This window comes from Poromitra crassiceps (genome assembly GCF_964638095.1).
Source record: "Poromitra crassiceps genome assembly, chromosome: 5".
Taxonomy (NCBI): domain Eukaryota; kingdom Metazoa; phylum Chordata; class Actinopteri; order Beryciformes; family Melamphaidae; genus Poromitra; species Poromitra crassiceps.
The window spans coordinates 38,264,970-38,288,326 of record NC_139642.1 but is presented as its reverse complement, the minus strand read 5'-3'; the positions used below and the strand labels follow the sequence as shown (position 1 = coordinate 38,288,326).

Sequence of the window (23,357 nt, the reverse complement as noted above, 5' to 3'; positions counted from 1 at the left end):
ATTCGGATCTTTTAAACATACATCACAAATAGACAAAATGAAAAACAAATGCTCTTGGTTCCCTTCCCTAGAGGCTATCTGCCCCAAATTGAGAGTTGCTCTAACGCCAGATGAGCTTTCCATCAAACGAAACACCTGGTATCTGACTAAACCCTGTAAGAGCTATGCATGAATCGAACAGTAGAAGGAAAATAATCCTCTAACATATTTTAACTTCCCTGATATAGTGAGTTTTGACCACTGCCACATGTACTCATTTGGTGATTATTGCCGTCTATAACCATTCAGGCTGTGATAGCGATTCAAACAGGGGACAACACATAAAATAAAATAAAATAAAATAAGAACGGCATTTAGAGTAAACAGTCTGGCCTATGAATCAGTTTAGAAGGCACAACAAGGTTTTTTTTTTTTTTTTTTTTTTAATTATTTTTCCTTTGTTTTTTGTTTTTCCTTCCTTCTCTTTTTCCTTCCTCTTCTGCACCTACCACTATTGGCAGTCGGGACTGGTGATGGCATTGGGAGAAATAAAATAAAATAAAAGTCCGTGTTGCCATGTCCCAAAGTATCTGAGGCACAGTCAATTGCTATTTGACATCCGCTATCTTGAGTGGGACAAACCGGTAAAGGCCAATCAGAGGGAGGCTCCGTCAGGCCAAGATGGCGGCCTGCCTCCTCTTGTCAGTGAAAGCATCGCCTCCTCTTGTCAGTGTAAACTCTTTGTAGACCACTGTGGCAGTAATGTCCGTTGCCAACGGAGATAGAACAAAACAAAAACAAGAAACACAACCGCGACACGGACCGTTTAACGTTACACCTCTGTCCCATATATTTTAACACCTTATTGAATAGTGGTGGCCAATGACAATCTTAGACTTATGTTTTTAGCAGGCTAATGAAATTAGGGTCGGTCTGCGTGCTGCCCTTTGCTTAGCAATAACATTAGCGTTAGCCTTGGTCCCTCGTTTGTAAATGCCTTACTATGTATTCCCTTGCCTCCACCGGATTGTCGAATGATCTCTGGTCTCCATTCGAGGCTGTAATCTTCAGTGTAGCAGGAAAAAGGAGGCCGAACCTGGTGTTTGGGCATCTGCTTAGCAACTCCCGTGCCTCCTTGAAGGCTGCTCGGCGTTTCCTCACTGCGATCGTGAAATCCGGGTAGATGAAGATCTGTTTGTTGTTGTGATGAATGGGGCGCTTGTTTGATGCCTTCCTCAGAACGTCTATCTTCTCCTGGAAATAATGAAATTTAACCACGACCGGTCTCGGGGGGTCCCCCTCTTTCGGTTTGGGCATTAAGCTTCTGTGGGCCCGGTCCAGCGTGGGAGCGTAGTCGAGGCCCAACGCATCTTGAAGTAGCTTAGCCACCGGCACCTCCATACGAGTATCTCCAAAGCATTCTTCCACCCCGATTATCCGGCAGTTGTCTCTGCGTTGCCTGGACTCCAGATCGTCTGCTTTGGTTGCTAGTTGCTCAGTTTGGGAGGTTAGCGACTTCACCTGGGTTTCTAGCTCCATAATCCGGTCAGAGTAGTGGTTAGCACCCTCCTCCAGGTGCCGTATCGACGTAGCTTGTAGCTTGATTTCCTTGTTTGTGCTAACCAGAGCCACTTGCGCTTCAGAGCGGACCTTGGTTATTTCTTTTCGCAGCTCATCTGAGAGGCTCTCAATTTTCGCATGCAGGTCCGTCGATAGATCAGAAACAGAGCTTTCTATTTTGGTCGTAACCCGTTGTTCTGAGGCTTTGATAGCCTCCATTATGGTAGCGACGGCTTCCTCCGACATGCTTCCTGCAGGCGCTTTTTGTTCAGAGGCTAGGTTAGCTTGCCGCCGCGTCCTTCTTCTCATCGACACCTGCGTTGGTTGTTGTTTAATAAAACAGCCAGAAATGGATTGCGTTATGCCGCGATAGGCTAGGATGTTATTTAGGCAGTCGAGAAGTTGGTTTAGAGGCTGGAATTTAACGAAATTGTCCTTTTCATGCAGAGCTCAAGTCACATACGTGTCTACATGTTGCTGCTCACGAGCGCCCCCCCGACCAACATGCTTAAACATGCGGTTAATCGGTTAATGGTTAACCGTTGACATCCCTAATTTGCACTTGCCAGGCCGAAGTATTGTTTATAGAAAAATGAATAATGAATGAAACCTTGGCTTTAATGCCCCTCTCAGGGGATTTGCTCTGAGCAAGATGTGGACATCTAATTGGCTGTTGACAGCCGCCAAAAGTTTGGCCAACTTTTCTCAGCTCTATGTTCATATATTGACTGAGTTTTCCTGGCAGCTCCACTCTTTATGAAACAAATGGATTTCTGTGGTGACTCGTTAATCGTGTTGCTCACAGTGTCAGGCCAAATCTATAGAGACAAGATACAGGGAGGTTTATTGATTAGAGGGACCATCCCATAATAACCCAAAATCTCACAGGTTCAATCCCCGCAACAGCCGGTGTATCCGTCAGCAGCTGAGCGTCCTGTCAGCTCGTCCTTGAGCCAGACGCTGAATCCCGACTCGCTCACTCACTGAAAGTCACTTTGGAGAAGAGCATCAGCTAATGGCCTGAAATGTAATGTAAAGTTTGAGTTACGGTCCTATAAAACAGAGGCAAGTTTGATCTGCTTTTAGTGTGGTGTTCATGTGTCATTGTGCTGCACGTTCTTCACATGATGATGTACACAGTCACTATTTGTCTGAATAGGATCTGTCTGGAATCTCCGGATGCAACTGACTGGATAAACAGAAGATTGACCCTGTTTTGGCCTCTGTACTTCCACTGCAACACAAGATACAGCTGCTGAGGAGTGTCACTCTGGGTAGTGCAGTAGATTCCCGGCTTTACCAACATGAGGGCCGCAGGTTCAAGACCCCATGGTACCTTCGGCTTGGTCCGGGCATGTATACAGTACTGGCACAATTGGCCATGTCTGCGGGTGTGATGGCAGATTAAGGGTATGTGTCCGACCTGGTCGCTGCACTAGTGCCTCCTCTGGCCAGTCGGGTGGGCGGTCAGGGTAGCATGGTCCTCCTACGTGCTACGTCCCTTTACAATAGACCCTTTTCACGGGGGGGCATTTTGTGTTGAAAAGGCAGGGTAAACACAGGTGCAAGCAAAACAGTAATGAGCATTTCCAACTTCCAATCATGGAAGTTGGAAACCCTTATTACCGTACTGTTTTATCACACACATACACACACACACACACACACACACACACACACACACACACAGAGCTGTTGTCTGGCCTTTACAGCCCGTTTAAATTAGACAGACGGTAAGTCTGCACCTTCCCAGAGTTAGTTAGAGCCACAGTTTTGCTCAGTGAAATACTGACATAACGAGTGTATCTCTATGGGTCATTTCTACAGCTCATTTTTATCAGCTTGTAAATTTGAGCGCTAAATCCCAGAGAGGGATCTGGCCTCTCTTTGTCTGTATTTCACAAGCAGGCAGAGTGCGCAGTGAAATCAGGGAGCCATTAGATGGGGAAGAGGAGTGTGACAAACCTCAGTCTCAATGGGACGCTTGTGATTTACAGTAAGTGTTGATTATGTTGCTCTCCTCCTGAAGGGCAGTTTGTTCAGTTGAGACCTTGATCAGTTTAATTAAGTGTAATAATGCTGCAGGCTGTGGACGACTGTCTTCCACAGTCCCTTCCTCAGCAGTTGAAGGTCTTTTTTTTTTACAGTTTAATCTCACAGTTCGATTTCTGTGTGAATAAACATGATCTCCCTGTGAGATTAATTTGTCATAAAATCTTATCCCCGGTCTGTTAATGTGCCATGCCCCCCCCCCCCCCCCCCACACACACACACACTTTCTGTGCTCTCAATTATTTTTTTGACTTGCTACATTAGTGGCTTGGAGTGCCTGCCAATCATGTCAAGTTTCCTTTTCTCTTTTGATTATTTGGATCTTGAGTGCGACCTCCAGGCCATTGTCTTTTCTCATGTCTTGGATGTCTCGTGTCTATTTTGACTTGTCTTTGTCTCAGCCATTACTGATTTTCGACATGTCTTTTTCCTGCCCATCTAAATATTTTGTCTCCACCTGGTCCACCTGTTTGTTTCCTACCCATTGCTACAAACAAATTAAAGGGACATTAAGTAATTAATGACTTAATGACCTCTGTTGGAATCACAACAGCTTATAGAAGAGGTACAGTAATAAACCATAATGCACAAAAAAAGATGCTAAGATAAGATGCTTTTAATTTGCATTATGAAATATTTATCACTCACTTGTAGCCGACCTCCATCTTTGAGCAGTTGAAAATGTTGATCCTTAAGAAACTGCTCAGGATCTCCCCTTTCATTTTGTTCTTGGTCTCGACTCTCGACCCATATGTTGGACCTGATTTTGGAATTGATTTGGACTTGGGGACGTTGACTGCAGCCCTCTCTGTGTGTCTGCATGACTTTTAGAAACTATCATAGAAGCAGAACATCATCACTCTCGATGCAACCAAAGAGTCGTTCAGATCCAGTTAATGACTTGTGGGTTGCACATTCAATACGCAATACAGCCAGGGTTCATGGTTTGATATTATCATGACATTTTGAAATCTCACTGAAGACAATTATGATTGGAAAAATAAACTTTAAGACCAATTTCATCGCCAAAGAATAAAAACAAGTCATACATCATTAGTACTCTCCTTTGTCACTGAAAATGTAGTGCACAGAGAAACAGATATCTAAGACCTCTGAACCATATTTAAAACTCAAACACAAGATTTACCCCCATTTAGTGCATAATTGTGTTCGTGTTACTATATTGGAAACCCAAAATGCTGCCACACAGCAGAGCAGACTAAGAACTTGGCTGAGCGTCCTCATCTTCAGTTCATTTTGTCTCCTACTTTGTCTTCACAGTACTGAGTTCATCCAGACTCACAGCAAGTGTGATGACCCAAGATACAACGTGCTAAGCTGTGCTCTCATTCCAAAGAGAAAATACCATCTGAATGTCATTTCAATAATGAGAGACTAGTAGAAAGTATAACAAGCTTTAATGAGACAACATATTAATTTTGGCGTATGACTCCATGATATGATGACGCTCTCCTGAGATGATGAGAGGGCGTCGTCAGTGAAGAATAGGATAGGAAATCCCCCATAGGGAATTCTTCTATCAGGAGTCATGACCGATGGTGGTGTCAGGGGAGGAGGTGGGGCAAAACAACTGCTTCAGCGATGATGATCAGCAACTGAGAATGACACATACACAGCACATAGCAAACAGAGTAAACATGGACCCTGATATACTACGCTGATTAGGTGATTGGGATCAGCTGGAGAGGAATACCTTGGGCTGATTGGTTATTGCCACATGTGTGGTAAACTGTGAATGGGTGAGGGGACAGCATCAGAGAAAGGGGGCGAGCCTAACAATGAATAGGTTATACGACCTCAAAGAAAGGGGGCGTGCACTGTGATATGACGAGATTGGGCGTTGCTGTTAAGTAGTCTTCATTATTGAAAATAGTCTAAGACTTCATTTCTTAGATATGAGACTGCAGCTGAAATCACTTAAATCACTTTTTCCCCCCAACCCTATGATTTGCCCCCCAACTCCATGATGTGTATTGTCAAAAGTTAATTCAGGAACACTCTCCTCGTAGATTTAACATTTATTGCAATAAATGGAAATACAGTTATGTTTGGCGCTGATGGCGCCGCTCTTTACAGAAGATGCTCCCTGAATCAGCCCAGCAGCATGCTAAGCTGCACAGGGAGCGCAATGCAGAATCCCCCATGGCTATAGGTACAGTATACAAGAAGATTGAACCCAAGCAAGACGCTGAATACATATGTTTAACCTTTGACCCATGTAAGACTCTGAACGTTGGTGGCTGGGATGGAGGCAAAGCAGCAGCAGCAGCACTGCAGCAGCGATGCGTGTGGCAGCATTAGAGTAGCCCAGACAGCCATATTTAAATGGGCGTCTTTTTTGTGAGAATGGATGTGATTGGTGAATGATGAAATGCTGATCCAATCAGTGGGCTGTCAGCTGATTACAGCTTGGGCATAGCCTATGACTTCCGTGTCCTGCATGAACTAATGCAATGCTTCATTTATTTCACTCTTACCTTCTCTTTCTCTCTCTGCCCCTCTCTCTCTCTCTCCCTCTAGCTCTCTCTCCCCTCTCACTCTCTCTCCCCTCTCTCTGTACATGGTGGTTCTTGTTGACCCCCATCTCTCTCTTCCAGGTAGAGCTCTTAGTGGGATAATCACTATAGGCTATTTAAGAACACAGCCAAAAGTGTGAAAGGGGGGAAACGTGAGCCAACTCCAAATAAAAGCTACAACCGTCCACACACACGCACACTCACACGCACACACACACACACACTCACACGCACACTCACACGCACACGCACACTTACACGCACACCACACACCACATCACCTGATCCATGATCCATTAGAAGCAAAGGTTTGAGCTGCAAAGAATGAACTGCAATCAATTTATCATCCCAGTTTTTATTGTTATTCTTTCAAAACAAAGCATTTTCAAAAGCATTCACCTTTTCTACCTGTAACAAAGTGTGAATTCATTGATTTATTTGGCAATGAGTGCACACTGTGCTCCTGGAGGATTTACCGTATTGACGTGCATCAATAATTCTGATCAATATCGTTTATGTTAACCCCAGCAATCTGGACCAGCACAGAAAATAGCTCCATCACAAACTGTAGGTCAGCTTGTAGCAATAATATCACAAGAGCGATGATTGTAATATTCCAAATGACAGCTGAGAGATGACTACATAATTGATGAATTAGGAAATGAAGACCGTGACGTTATGTGTGAGGAAAGCAGACCTCTTGATATGTAAGCTTATTGAACTGACAAACAATGAGGGATGAGGGAAACCAGTTTTCCATTCGTGAGGTAACGAATGCCTGGCAGCGTCAGCTAGTGAACCATGAGCGCCTATAGATGGACACGCAAATAAAATGCCTTCAGGAGCTGATGAGAACAAAAAATAATTTGGAATATTTCTTCTGATGATTTATTTTGCTGGTGATATGAATTTGGAGAACACGTGGGCAGCTTTTTCAACGTGATTTCTTTCCACTGCTGTTTTCTTTAAGCTTTCCATGTGCAATGAGATGACAGTGCTTTGCTCAGTTTGACTAAAATTTAAGATTATTTTGACATTGATTTGATTTAAGCACTTAACTCATTGAGTGCCAGCCACTTTTGGAGAACGGACGCTCCCAGTGCCAGAGTTTCAGAGCGTTTTCAGTGATTTCTCGAGGCCCACAGAATATTGTGTGATATTACTATGTAAACACCGAACATGCACAAAGAACGATGAGACTCTATTGTATCAGCAGCAAAAAAAAGTTTATTGATATCATTTTCCGTTCTTTAGTTATCAGCCGGAGAAGATAGGTCAAAAACAGCAAAAAATGGCGTTTCCATCTAGGAGCTGAGATATTGAGCCTTTTGTGAAATGAAGCATTTCAAGCAAATCACTGACTCTGAAACTAATATTTTCTGACCTGAAACATCTGAACAGTAATTTCCTTCAATAAACAGCACCCACACCCCCCTCAACTCCAAACTCCTCCTCCATGGGAGTGTCTCTGGTGGCTTTGCTCGCTGTGCTGGCTGCTGCATGTGTCAGGCGAGTCTCTGCCTCCTGCTATGGCAGGCTCTGCTGCCTCACGGATCCACGTTCAGATGGCGGCCGCTCGTCAAACCATTCTCATGGTTTGGCTTTGGTTTTATTTTCTGGTGGCTAATCGTGTGGAGAAGCTATGCAGCAGCTTTCTCTAATCTGGAGAGCACTGTCGCCACCTAATGGGTCGGTAAAATAGATTTTACACATTCAACATGCCCCAAAATTTTACAGGAGATGGATCTGGCTTTGATCCACGTCCCACTGTCAAAAAACGCAATTGACGACAATCGTCGTCATTGGCACTCTACGTCACTAAAGCAATTGACGACGATTGTCGTCATTGGCACTCAATGAGTTAATAGTCCCCCGCAGCTGGGAATCAAACTTGGAAGCTCTGGCATGTGAGGGGGATGCTCTAGCAAGGAAGCAAAAATCTACAAGCTCTAGCATCTGTCACTATACTAGACGGTGTCTATGTGCCGACAGGCCGCAATGCCGATAGCCCACAAGCAGAACCAGCTCATGAGCGAGGCGGCGTGCAGCGTGTCGGTGGACCGGCTGGAGCTAACCTCTCCCAGCCCCCACGCCAAACCTAACCTCCCCCCATGCCTAAACCTAACCTCCCCCAGACCCTAACCCAAAACCTAACCTCTCCCAACCCCCACGCCTAAACCTAACCTCCCCCAGACCCTAACCCAAAACCTAACCTCTCCCACCCCCCACGCCTAAACCTAACCTCCCCCAGACCCTAACCCAAAACCTAACCTCTCCCACCCCCCATGCTAAACCTAAGGTCGCCATTGTGGGTGGTCGGCATAGTGGGTGGACACCCTCTTGACGGTCTTGGGGAGTGAGGTTTACTCATTTCATAGCACTACCGCTGGCTACCTTGTTTCAGAAGCTGTTGCAAAAATTGTGTGTCTTCTGTATTGTGTATTTTGTAAAACAAATTTGAAGACTGCAGTATTCAATTTCTTGCTTACTATATCTTTTCCAGTTAATTGTGCAGTTGCACATCTGAATAACTTTAAATCAAAACACCAGAGAAATTGAGTAAAACAAACAAAATTTGATTGCAAAGTATATTGTAATCTTAGATAAAAAGAAAAAATAATTGAGCAGATGTGATGGTTGCATCTGAGTTACAGCTGCTGTAGCTCCACCAGCAGCTTTGGTAACCTGGAACAGGATGGAACAGCTTGTGCGTCTGAGGTAACGCTCACGAAATATTACTCACCTCAGATTATTTAATAACCCTGTGCAATGCAGATGCTCAAAACTCCAAGGAAAGACCAACTCTAATGTTTTTCATGCATCTCCTTTCCCACTGGTTTACCGAATGCATCACTTATAGGGATTTCGAAATGCTGCCATTTGTGCTTTTGTGTTAAAGCTCTTGCGATCAGTGATCAACAGTTTGAACTGTTGAATGAGATGAACGCGCCAAGAAGCCAAAATGCTTTAGAGCGGCACGGTGTTTAATTCACACTAGTGCTTAGTGTAATATCCCAGTAAGTAACGCTTAGTCTTGTTTCAGAGGCTTCTCCTCCAAGTGCTCATCAAGACCAAATCCAATTAGAGTGAGGGAGGTACTCGCCAAAACCACTCCTCTATATGTGCTCTTATTTTCCTCCTAAACCCCGGGGGGAGACAATAGTTAATGGCCCCCTCACTTCCCATTTAGTCAATGAGTTCTGCTTCATATATGGATCTCATTTAACACACCCCCTGGACATTTATTTGTTTTAGCGTTAAGGGTTTCCCCAACTAATATCACTAATGGGACAAACTCGCTCCCTGCAGCTGATTAAGGCTTCACGTGTCCCTTTGATCCTATTTCACATAAAAATCATCAGTTGGTTGAAGAGGGAGTTTCCACGTCACACAGGTCAACTCTTAACTTTGTTGTCGCAAAGCACCACTTGAATGCCCGATACAATTTCCTCATCCACAAGAAACTTGCAGTAAAATATCGCACATGGAAGTTGTATCTCGGGTGGTGAAATTTGCCTAAAAAGATCAATGTTTGGAATTGAATTGATATTTGTGTTAGAACAAACCTTGCAAAATCCAAGAGAGGCATTTCCTCTCCTCCCTCCCATCCCCTTCAGCGTCTTGCTGTACTGCTGTCTAACTGTGTCCCTCCGCTGTCTGCTTCCTCTCCAGGGACAAGATGCCGTTCCACCATGTGACGGCAGGCCTGCTGTACAAGGGGAGCTACCTGAGCCGCTCTCTGTCGGACAGCGACAGTGACGTGCTGGCCAGCATCTCCGTGGAGGAGCTAGACGGTGAGACACATCAGTGCCTGGCCGCTGTCCTGCCTCACGTCACACTCAATGTCCATTAAAAGTGATTTGGCTGTCGCTGCTGCCCGCTTTTCTGCCCCCGTAATTACCGGCAACATTTCATTTCAAATGAATATGGACGCGCAGATGTTTCCACATCGCAGATACACAGCAGATATGAGCAGTTAATCAGAAATCACGCATTGTTTATGGGTTCATTTTAAGCCGAGTCGCTTATTTACTAGCAAGCGTTTCAGTAGTTGTAAAAGTAATAATCTGTGACATTTTCAGATCATAAATATTCATTTTGCTATTCACGATCACCAGTTAATATAACAACAGTGGTTTCAACCTATACCCAGTTCATGCAAACATACATTTAATGTTAAACATCTGTCTATTTTGATATCAGATCAATGTTTCTGCAATTTTGGGACCACTGTGAACCAGGGTGGGAATTCCATCATTTTAGGGGCAAGGCTGGCCTTCGGTGTCGCACATTTTTGTAGGGCACAAGGCCACATGCCAGGGCACAAAGGCCATTGCTCTATTGACATCGTGAAGAGCAATTCTTCTCAAATGTGTGCTAAAATGAACCAATGACACATCCTTTGCATAGGGCAGGTTACATTAAACTGAGAGCACTGACGCTTTTAAAGCAACTGACAGTAACAGGCTGGTAGCAGGGCACTGCCAAGTTGGCCTTAGGGATCTCAGGGCATCACGGCCAGAGGGAGGGGCAATGGAGGGGCAACTCTGTGTAATTCCCACTCTGCTGTGAACATTTACTAGTCAGGTTGTTGTATTGTTGGAAAGAAAAACATTTTCTTTTTCATTTGAGCACATTAGTTATTAGTAATATGAAGTCAGTGGAGTTCTTGGAAATGACTGTGTTCCCATTCCAGTGCCACTGAATATTTTGCCATTCATTCTCACATGATCAGTCTATTCTATTCTGGGCTTACCTTTAGGATAACCTTTAGAAATGTCACAGATAAACAACACAGTCTGTGAAATACTGTCAGAGTTTCACATCAGGTATGAGTGGACCGTGTAGTGTCATGTCAGAAAAGGGCTTTGGGGATTTTACCTATTTGAATTTTAATGTGTTATTAAGAACATTCAGAAGTCGTACATTACCAGATCTGGAATGATTTGCAAATTTGGGTCCTGATCCAAAACCTGATTGTGTAGGCCCCCAAACTGTGTTGGGTCAAGACAGACCAGCAGACCACATACTGTACTGGTGATAGGTTTGTTTCAGAAAACAGGTGCTGGTCCGTCCAATACGGTCCAATCAGTGCTGCAGTTAGCAGAGCCTTCACAGACAACAGTGTAGATGCTGCAAAGCATGCTACAAACAAGCAACAACACTTCAGCAGAGCCAACAAGCATTTACAGCCTCCGAGCAGACTAATCCATTATTCTTAACATAGCTTATCTCACCAGGAGCATTCGCGGTCTGCTGGCTTCGGGTTTTTTGACATCAGTTCTCTCTATGCTGTAGCTGAGGCTGTGTTTAGAACGCTTTGTTTTCGACTCTGTGAGAGTAATCACCCCCCCGCCCGTAGAACACGAGCCTGATCGATGGTAGTCTGCCCGAGTCAGCAGAGGCAGCCGCACAAGCAGCTAACAAACCAGACGCACCCCCACACCTCCGAAATATTAATCCAATGATGCCACATTAAGCCGCCGCCCGGCAAATTGGCTGCAGAGCGCACCGTAATAGCCAAGCTACACTATCAGTGTTGCTGCAATTTTAATATGCATGGAGATACTGGCGGCACATGAATTTCTCATTCAATTTTAACGACTTAATGTTGTATGGTGAGAAAGAACAGCTCGCAGTTACAGTAGAAGAGGTTCTCCTGAGGTCAACCAACCAAATACGGTAAGATTGACAAATTGAAGCCTGTGAGCATTCATGCACAGAATTATATTTCATTATGAATACATATTGGGTCAGTAGACAGAAGGTTGCCAGTTACTATGTCCAGACCATCTAGTTAAGTCTGAGTGAGGGAAGTTCATCCTCTACAACAGCAGTTTTCAAAGTGGGGGGCGGGCCTCCAAACAGTTTCAGGGGAGGCTCAGTGAATAGAAGTGAAAGAATATTACATTATTTATTACATTAGTTATCAAAATAGCCTAAATGTGTGATTTGATTAAAGAGATAGTTCAGAGACACAGTAGTGGTGAATATTTTTGTTTTTCCCACTTTTGGAGTCAAAACCAAATAAATGCCTTCAGATAGATGTATGTATGTATTTGGTGTAGTCTGAACTATGTCATACGGCAATATCAGGCTATCTTGGCTCAATTGTTGAGTGTCTGGGATCAAATAACATAATCATGATCCCATAGGCACCCAGGAATTGAGTGAAACTAAGCAAGTAAATTAAGGGGTGGGCATTTTCTGAGCTTTGTCTGAGGGGAGGCCCACAGTCTCAGACATTGAAAACCCCTGCTCTACACTGTTATAATCCTGGAAGTGCTCATGAGCAAGGCACTTATCTCAGGTGTAGAAGTTCATTTGACTGAGTATTTTGGTGACCCGGAGGCAGGAAACCTATTTGAAACACATTATGTTTTTTTTTTATTCCTGAAAGTAGACTTAATTAATGGCCCACTTCCTATTTAGTAGGGGTGGGGGGGGGGGGGGGGGGGGATTGATACAGCATAGTATTGCGGTATTTTGTGGGCAATATATTGTATTGTATCGAATTCCAAGTATCGTGATATTCTGTTATAAAAAAGTGCATGCAACATTTATGACAGGTTTTTATGACAGTGTTGGTCAGTCTGTCTGCTTGACAATCCCATTTTGCTGCAATAAAGATTATTGAAGTGAGATGAACAGACTTATGTCATTAGATAAAACAGATGTTGACAAAGTTTTTTCCTTTGGGGACATCATTTGCAGTTGAAAAAAGGTAATAAATCACAATATATTGCAATATCGCAATATTCAATATATCGCAATAATAGCATATCGCAATATCATATTGTGACTTAAGTATCGTGATAATATCGTATCGTGGGGCATCTGGTGATTCCCACCCCTACCATTTTAGTGTATGAGTTCTGCTTCAGTTATGGATTTAATTGATACCCAACTAACTACGGACATGTATTTGTTTTAGCGTTAAGGTTTCCCCCAAATAATATGACAAATTGGCCAAACTTGCTCCCTGCTGCTGATTAAGGCTTCACTTTCCGCTTTGTTCCTCTTTCACTTAACAATCATCAATTGGTTGAAGAGGGAGTTTCTGCACCAACAGGTCAACTAATAGCTTTGTTTGCAAGGCAGCTCACTTGAATGCCCGATACAATTTTCAGTTCAATTTTATTTTTTGAAGTTTGATCTCTGCCGGTGAATTTTCTCTAGATAGATCAAGAGGAATGTGTTGAATTTAATTGATATTTGTGTTAGAACAAACCTCGCAAAACCCAAGAGAGATATTTCCTCTACTCCTCCCTCCCTTCCCTTCAGCGTCTTGCTGTACTGCTGACTGTAGTTTTGTGCTGAGTATTTGTGACCCAGAGGCAGGAAACCTATTTGAAACACATTATGCTTTCCTAATAATTCCTGGAAGTAGACTTTTATCCGTTTTCATCTGATGACAGTGGAAATAGTTGCACCACTCTGTGTGTCATTTTTAACAATGATTAGCAATTGCCGTGTATCTCCCAGTCGCTCTTGTATGCCGATGCAGCTTACATTCACATTCTGCACATTCAACACTTCTGTCTCACAATATTTAGAGAGCCAATTGATTGTATTTGTCCAGGACCATTTAAAAGGCTTACAACAGCGGGCCGAGCTCTCACATGGCTGGCAGTGTGGAATCAGACAGCTGCTGTAGTCTACTCTAAGTTCTCGGCAGTCTGCAGAGAGGCTGCTGCCTATATTTTTTTTAGAGAGAAGTCTTACTTACTGCCTGGACAATGCCCTTGTTTTGACAGATTTGACAATGCAATACGTTAGTCATGAGAGGTGGTCTGCTATGGACGTCTTTGTTTGGATTTGCAACAGACAGCTATTCACTGCCAACAACAACAGCACAGCAAAGCTTGGCATTACCAACTTGGTAATTTACCAGTGCGGGCTTAGATTTAGAAAATGTTAATGTGCTCCTGCAGTTTGTGGTACAACACAGAACTTACAGACACAATAAAAGCACATCAAATAACCAGAAATGACAATAACACCAAATCATCTATAGCAGCCATCATAAATACCATCACAGTCCGGGCAAGACATTTAAAGTGCATATTGATAACTCTACTGTATACCTGAACATATATATTATAAACCATTAAAAGCACATCAATTAACAGAAAACAGAATAATCCAAAACCATCTATAATTCAGCAGTCATAAATATCCAGGCACGCTGATACTGTAGGAATAAATAGCTAGGCTTGACACTCGCTTGGCCCTTGCAGACTTTCTGTGAAGGTAGAAAACATGACACTGAGCGCTTTTGTCTTCCATCAATGAAGACGAAATATTACTTCTTCTTCTTGACCATCTTTGGTTAAACATCTACCATTAGGGCTACAAACCCATACAGGATCAGATGCACAGTAAATATCCCTTGTGCCATTTAGGGCGAGTGCTTGACTCCTTGACTTTTGTAAAAGCGAATACATTTCTGCCAATCCTGTAATCCAGAGCCAAGGCTTCATGCGACAAAAAACCTGGAGGGCTGCACTGTTAATGAACTGAAGTCGGACTTTGTGGATACGGTCGACTATGAGCCTTTGTTTGAGCTTTTATGTCCAAATGCAGGTTCAAGTTAATTTAGTGTTGTTTTTGAGGGGATTTTCTCATTAACACCCAGCAACAAGATCCCTCCTTAACCCCCTAAAAGTAATTACTGGTACCAGGTGTGTAACCAGGGCCATCAGCAACATCTTGGTTTAACGCCATGACCTTGACCAAGTAACATCAGTCCATCTTGATGTGTAATGTGGTTTATATGTGGTAAAGCCCCTTGGTGTAGCCTACTTGCTCCTTTATTGCAGACAGTACCCTCGCCTCGCTTCACCTGAATTGGATCCCTTTCAAGTGGCATGTGGTCCAGATTCACTAACTTTGCTTTGTGAGCTTTTGTTTTATTCTCAAAGACATAAATGCAAAATAAGTTGTGGCACAAACAAGTCCTTGGAAAGAGCACAGTGAAGAGCCCTTTCATCACCAATAGCAGGCTCAAATTGTGCGCTTCAGTGTAAAGACGAATCCACCGACGCTGGCATCATTCTGCCCTAAAGCACCCTTATTATTGAAGTGCTCCTTTCTGATCTGAGATTGTGAACCTTTTCCCTTGCCTGCCTGTTTTGCTGCTGTTAGCAGCCTGATAGCAGCCATCCTGTTTTGCTGCTGTTAGCAGCCTGATAGCAGCCATCCTGTTTTGCTGCTGTTAGCAGCCTGATAGCAGCCATCCTGAATGGCCAAAATCATCTCGTTACTCAAAGGCTTTACACCCCCTTTCAAAGGATCTTCCATGCACTACAATAGACCCTTCTCACGGGGGCCATTTTGTGTTGAAAAGGCAGGGGAAACACATGTGCAAGCAAAACACTAATGAGTTTCTGACTTCCATGATTGGAATTTGGAAACCCTCATTAGTGTTTTGCTTGCACCTGTGTTTATTCTGCCTTTTCGACACAAAATGGCCCCAGTGAAAAGGGTCTATCAGCTGTTGCGAGGTGCAAGTCGATTGGGCGCCATCTTGATTTGCATAGCCTGTAAACAACTATCATGTTGATAAAATAATGAGACTTGCATAGAATTTGCATATCATGCATGACCATGGCAGACACCAATGGGCTTCATTTTTTTGAGCAGCTCTATTAGAAACATTTTCCATGTCACGATTTGTCAGGACCCTTTGGCGTCCCTCCCTATACCAACTAGAAAGGTACCCTTTCTCGTCAGAAGTTGTGGGCGTGTGGGCGAGGCGAACGCTAGTCACATGACGGGCATGCAACGATAGTGCCCTGTTGCGTCCGAAACCAACGTTCGTGTGAGCCGACATTTTAAGAAGTTGCTTTTGCCTAAATCTAACAAAGTGGCTTTGTTGCCTAAACCTAACCAACGGTGCTTTTTTAACAGCGGAGGAGTGTACCCGGGCTCGACGTCGGTATAGTGGTAAGGCTCCTGACAAATTGCGATGGGAACGCTTTGGTGTATTTCATGGATCATATGGTTCTGCTGAGCGAGGTTGGTGCTTCACCCCAGGCCAGGAGCGAGTGCTGCATGAGGCCAGTGACCTGCGCTTACATTTGTCCATAAGTGGAAACTCCTTTTCCTTCTGCTTTCCACAAATCAAATGTTCATTCACCCTTTTGCTGACCCCAGGCAGAGGGGGAAATCTGTCAGGGTGTAACTGAATCCAACAGTGGGAACAGCAGGACATGAATACATAATTATACATTCAAGGAGTTTTGTGATTAAGTGCTCCTAGTTTTTGCTTCTCATTAAAATGTATCAGCTGAGGGATAGTGTGGCCAATATGGAAATCGTTTTTTTAATGGTTTGAAATAATTTCTCCAGTAAGGGACAGTCTGCCCTGGTGATTAGAGATTCTGTCCATCTGTCCTTCAGCAAGACATTGAACAGGTTCACTCACTGCAAGTCACTTATTCACTGTCAGTCAAATGCTTTAAATGTAAATTAATTGGCCTGCTTCACTATCAAAGATGAAAGTCAACTAAACTCACTCATTAAAGCTGAACACATTGTCCGATTACAGATTTCTCTTTAGAACTGCAGGGATCATGGAGCTGCCTGTGTGTAATAACATTGACTTTTCAGAAACTCTGATAGAGCAGGTAGCAGGGACGGGTCAAGACTCTGAAATAGGAAACATGGTGTTGAACGACGCATTAGTTTCCGCAGGGATCAAACCGCTGACAGCCAGCCATCATTTCCCCAAACCCTTTTTCTTCCTTCAGTGGGAAAGCTGACCACATCCAATATCGCCAAAACACATTAGTTAGTTGCATCAACATCATCTCACTTTCCTCCTCTCTAGTTAAATCAGACCAGTCCGGAGGGTTTTCAGCACAGTAGGCTACTGATCTGAGATTGAGGACTTACTTCTTCTCATTCATACTCCAGTCTTAATGACGTATACGTGAGTGCACTTTCATATCATTGGGAAAGACTATCTCAAAATTGAAATGTTCTATTTTGTGAACATACTGAACAAATGTTCAGTACGTCCACCAAATGTTCCACAAGCTGAAATGTATAGGCTATTCAACATCACGTCCAGCAGCTGTATGTATGCAGAGGGAATGATGAGAGCTGCTGTTTGGCTCTGAAAGTCAATTGCAGCAATCGGCACAAAACTCAACAGCTGAGTCAAACAGTTGAAAACATGGAAACGGTGTGGAAACAGTCCATGTCTCGAGCTGTATCGTCTTCACTGTGGCAGCCCAGGTGGGAATTTGAGGCAAATTTCACAAAAAAAGGTGACATGGAGAAAGGCCTCGCAGCAGAAACAGAAATAGGTCATTTTTATTAAAGGTTTAGGAAAAGGGGAGTGAGTGGGGGTGAAATCCAATTTAAATTCCTCTCGGTTAAGGTTTGTCTGCTTTCTAAGCTCCCTGGCCCCTTTAACCAGCTGAAAGACAACAGTGAGAGCAGTCAGCATGGATTACTTGAAGGAGAGAGAGGGGAAGAGGAACAGCTAAAAGCATGGATTACTTGAAGGAGAGAGAGGGGAAGAGGAACAGCTAAGCTGACGGACATCAACATTAGGCGGCTGGTTTCCAACTACGCAGGCCATATGAACCACAGCACCCTCTTAGCAGGTTCACCTTCTCACAGCCTGTAAGGGATCTTCTGCCAGCCCTTGTAGACACTGTCACACCTCCAAACGGCCAAGACACTTGGCTCCCTGCAGGGGTGCTACAGTATTTAGGGAATTAGGATCAGGTGTGTCCAGGTCCATGTGCCAGTTGGCTGCAGGACATGGGCACAATCATTTCCCCTTCAAGCACTTGGCCTAGGCCCTAGGCGGAGCCTGCGGCGCTGGCCTTGGTCCTGAGTTACCTGGAGCTGCTTGGGGCACTGACTGTACATTCCCTCTCCTACTGGTATGCCATTTTGATTTAGCATGAGTTGAGTTATCCTCTGTAAATGTAAAGTATTTTCTTTATTTTTATGCCACGCCGGCGATAGCCAGGCCGGAGGCATTATGGATCCGGGTTGTCCGTCCATCCGTCCGTCCGTCCGTCCTTGACGGAATGTCATCAAATTTGCCTCAAACATCGACTTGGACTCAAGGATGAACTGATTAGATTTTGGTGGTCAAAGGCCAAGGTCACTGTGACCTCTCGATCACCATTTTCAAGCTTGTTAGCGCAACATCTCAGAAATGCCTTGACGGAGTTTCATCAAATTTGCCTCAAACATTGACTTGAACTCAAGGATGAACTGATTAGATTTTCGTGGTCAAAGGTCAAGGTCACTGTGACCTGACGAATGCCATTCCCAAGTTCGTTAAAGCGATATCTCAAGAACGGCTTGATGGAATTTCTGCCAATTTGGCTCAAACGTCGACTTGGGCGCAAGGATGAATGGATTACATTTTGGTGATCAAAGGTCAAGGTCACTGTGACCTCTCCAACGCCATTTTCAAGCTTGTTAATGCCATATCTCAGGAATGCCTTGACGGAATTTCATCAAATTTGCCCCAAGCATTAACTTGGCCTCAAGGATGAACTGATTACATTTTGGTGGTCAAACTTCAAGGTCACTGTGACCTCACGAACGCCATTCCCAAGTTGGTTAACGCAATATCTCAAGAACGGCTTGATAGAATTTCTTCTGATTTGGCTCAAACATCGACTTGGACGCAAGGATGAACTGATTCCATTTTGGTTATCAAAGGTCAACGTCACTGTGACCTCTCGAATGCCATTTTCAAGCTTGTCAACGCGATATCTCAGGAATGTCTTGATGGAATTTCTTCGAATTTGCCTCAAACGTCCACTTGGACTCAAGGATGAACTGATTACATTTTGGTGGTCAAAGTTCAACACCCAATTTCCAAGCTCTGTAACGCAACATCTCAGGAGCGCCTTGACGGAATTTCTTCCAATTTGCCTCAAATGGCGATTTGGACTCAAGAATTAACTAATGGCGGAGGCATAAGTTCGCATTGCGGTCGTTCTAGTTTCTTTTTGTGTGTGCCCTGTAAATAAATTCCATCTGACTCCGCCTTCTACTTTATCAAAGGCCTTCAGGCTACAGCTACCTTACAGCGTGTCTCCACTGATGCCAGGCGTTGCTGCTGTATCTGAAAGGTCAAGCAGAAGGCGACATCACACCCTCATTAACATGTGGTTGTGTGTATCGCACAAGAACGCAGCAAGGCATCCTGCATAAAATGAAGCCAGTCTGAGATAAGATTCTGTTTCTACGTTGGACTTTGCTGTGACTTCTCTTGTTACGTCAGCATGGTATGAATGTCAGGCTTTGGTTTGGAAAGCAGCTCTGGATGTCCTGCATGTCTTGATAGATAGCGAGTTGTTGTGCATAAAATAGATTCAGTATCAAAGTTGTTACTCTGTTCCAACAAGCTCCAGACACAGGAGACCTGAGTCACGGATAGATTTATGATACGCTCATTTCAATGTGCGAAAATAAATCCTTATGCCTTTGATGTGTGCTAAATGACATAAAGTGTGTACTGTGCATGCATGCGTGCATGCCCGTGCGAGCCACATACATATTTACAAAATGAGTATCTCTACAATAAGGCATTAGGTGCTTGACTCAACTCAGCCAAAACACTTTCTAATTTTATTAGACAATTCTGGAAAAAAACTATCTTCCAGAATCTACACTTTGTCTTGTTATCCCAAAATTATTGGTTTGGGGTAGCAATGATGCAGTGGATGATTGCTTGATAAACCATTTGTTGATGATTTCTTGACACAACCAGACAGAAAGTGCTAGTAGGACTTGTTTGTTTTTCTGGATTCCCATCAGAAACGGACAGTGGAATGCCGGGGCGGTTTTAGGATTAGACCTTTGGATTAGACCAATCAGAATATCCCAGACCACAGACCCCCTCGGGGCATCCGGTCCGCGGGCATCCCCGGCCCCTGGGAGAAAATTGTGTACATTTTGAAGTAAAAATTAATCAATCTGGGGCACTTTGAGTGCGAAATGAAGAGGCTAGATCTCTGAAGAACTACACACATCACATTAATATACTCTTTACTGTTCTGTTGCTTTACAATGATGATGAAAAAATAATAGTCTCGCTATATATTCTGCATTACAGGTAGAATGGTAGGTAGAATACTGCTTGCTTAAAGTGTAACTAACCCCCAAAACACTTTTTTTCAGCTTTTAACCAAATATGACTTTGGGGGTGGTGTGTGAAGAATGCTGGTCAAAATTTCCACATTTGAGACCAAACTGTTGCCATTCTACCATTTGTATCATTTTTCAGCAGCATAACTGGCATAAGTGCCCTCTATGGGTGGAACACTGCTTTTTTTTGCCCTCAAATGAATGGGAGATTTGGTACAACCTGACGTCACGTTGTCCCCAAAGACTATGGGATTTCAAGATAGTTACTCCCCTACTCCCCCTGTACCCTTTCGGCTCCTCACAACTCCAAGCCTATTCCCATGATGTCACTTGACCTGTTAATCACCTGTTAATTGATTACAATCGCCTGTTATTTTCCTACCAACTCCTATGTAACACAATACTATCAATAAATGCCACTATAATCATAAAAGGAAGGAAATGGCATTGTGTTGCTATAAATCATTCCCAACCTTTTTCATACTAAGGAGCCCTATGATGAGATTTGGTCTCTCAGATGCAAATCTGATTTTTTTTTTTTTTTTTTTTTATGTAGCCTAGATATGATTTTGTCCAGAATTCCATATATATTAGGTTGAGAGACAACATAGAATGCTGGAATCCTCTCAAGGACGACTGGTGGTCTTCTGTGCCCCTTTTCGCTGGGGACACGGAGCTGCTGCTGCACTGACGCTCTGCCCGCCTGTCTGTGACCAGCGGCTTGCACAGTCGTAACCTGTGTAACCTGTGAGTCCAGATGCGGGATTCCCGCAATCCTGTACCCAATCTCAGACACTGATTGTGCAGAAAAATCGCACACGAGCTATTTCTGTCTGTTTGTTTGTTGTTGCTCCATGAGGGTTACAAAGGGACGAGGCTGTTTCGCCTGTGAGCACCGCCAGCCTGAGGAGGAGGGAGGAGGGAGGGGGGAGAATGTTCCAGTACCCCGGTGCAGCTCTGCGCTGGAGAGGAGCAAACTTTTGACAAGAATCATGGAAAAGGGAGAAACGAAAATTAAAAACGGATTTCATGGCGCGGTATATGGCAAGTTGGACGAGGGAATGACATGGAGAAATCTCGCATTGTGATTACATGAGCGTGAGAGTGGGGCGTTTGTCCTCACTATTGTGCTGTGCTGCGGTAACCAGCCTCGCGTCACTAGTCTCTTTTAACGTAAGTTTAGACAAGCCACAAAAATAATTCAATTTCTAGTTTGGCACTGAATGGCCAAATTGATATAACTTTCAACCATTTTGAGCAACGCTGTTTCCATACAGGCCACCAGCGTTGGCTAGTTGTTGATATTTATAAAGATATTGCAGCTCTCATATAAATTATTTTCGAGGCGGTGGGCAAACTGTAATGGCGTCGATTTCCGGAGAAAAATTCCTGAGCTGAGCACAGCCAAAGAGTATATTATAGACAAGAGGATACGTAATTTCTTGGTTTTTCCCATAGGTTTTTTCAAATCAAGCAGCATGCCGTTTTGTTACATATCTGGGGGGGTTAGTCCCCCTTTATTATTTGTATTAATTAATACACAGGACAAGATGTTACTATCCCTTGTGCCAAAATCCGATGAAAAACACATTTAGAAGCCCAATCCAGAATAAAACAAGCTAACAGGCTAACAAACTAATAAACAAGACACAAATCACCAGTTACCTACCCTAACCAACAGCAGTATGAAGCATGTCAAGCAATGGTGGCCCATCTATACCAAAATCACTTCCAGGAGAGAACTCAAGTACAAAGTAACATTTGCTTTGTAGTAGGGATGCACCGATCGATCGGCACGTGACCGGAAATGGCCGATTTTCACGTGATCGGCCTCGATCGGTGATCTGCGCCGGTCACTCTAAAATGCCGATTCTGTGAGCCGATTTTCAAGTGACGTGCGCGCACCCAAAAGCAGCGAGACAGAGACGGATGAGTTGCAGCCAAAACAAAAGCTGCCACTACACACATGCCACGGTGCCGCGTCTATGTGCCGACAGGCCGCAGTGCCGACAGGTCGCAATGCCGATAGCCCACAAGCAGAACCAGCTGAGCGAGGCGGCGTGCAGCGTGTCGGTGGAGCTAACCTCTCCCAGCCCCCATGCCAAACCTAACCTCCCCCCATGCCTAAACCTAACCTCCCCCAGACCCTAACCCAAAACCTAACCTCTCCCAGCCCCCACGCCAAACCTAACCTCCCCCCATGCCATGCCTAAACCTAACCTCCCCCAGACCCTAACCCAAAACCTAACCTCTCCCACCCCCACGCCTAAACCTAAGGTCGGCATTGCGGGTGGTCGGCATAGCGGGTGGTCGGCATAGCGGGTGGACCCCACATGCCACAGCATGTCTTCGTCAGTGTGGAGCCGCGGAGGGGCAGAGTAGGTTGGAGTCCACTCCAGTCTGGCTCGCTTCACCTCACCAGCTCTTCCCCGACCAGCGTCCACTTCACCGCTGCCTGCTGCTGCTGCTATCTGTCAGTCACGACTCACGTTGTAACGTGGATACAGCCAGGAGAGGACTTGTGTTTCGTATTGCGAATAGAACGACGAACATAATAATAAAACGCATCGGACCAGTGTGCGAGATGATTTTTTTTCGAATGGCGGATTAAAAAAAACGCGCTCTGTGTGTAAACTACGATATTCAAACGGAGTCAACTCAAACTCATTTCCTCATCTAGGCTACTCAACAGCCAAATCCACAACTGTAGAGTGGGCATGGCTTCGAAGGTCTCTGGGCTCCAGAGCTATAGGGTATAAACTCCTTGTCCATGGATAACATTTTGACGTTTATTTATTTTATTTTATTAGTTTATTTGGTAGGGACATATACAAAAAAACATTAAACCCCATAGGGGAAGATATGCTTTGTAACAGATTTAGCCATAGGCTACTTTCCATCTGAAGCCCCTGTTCTGTTGCACCTTTTTTCTTTTGGAAAAGTAAATGCATGATAGCTGTGGGATATACTGGAATTAATTGTTTTATATTCATTGTATTTACACAAAAAAGAAAAGCTCTGTCCAGTAACCTGGAACACTTTTATTTTGAGATGTTTTTGAGTGAGATCTTCCTACCTCATGCAAATGATAAGAAA

At 44.0% G+C, this 23,357-nt stretch overlaps 1 protein-coding gene across 2 annotated transcripts in view; it reads left to right on the top strand.

Moving 5' to 3' along the window:
- Positions 1-23,357, top strand: part of caln1 (calneuron 1) — a gene marked incomplete at both ends in the record, with an annotated part of 84,772 nt that overhangs the window by 8,098 nt on the left and 53,317 nt on the right. For both annotated transcript variants that reach the window (XM_083637486.1, XM_083637485.1), the window contains one exon: positions 9,801-9,922. In XM_083637486.1, coding sequence (XP_083493612.1) covers positions 9,801-9,922 — 122 coding nt within the window. The remainder of the gene's footprint in view (positions 1-9,800; positions 9,923-23,357) is intronic.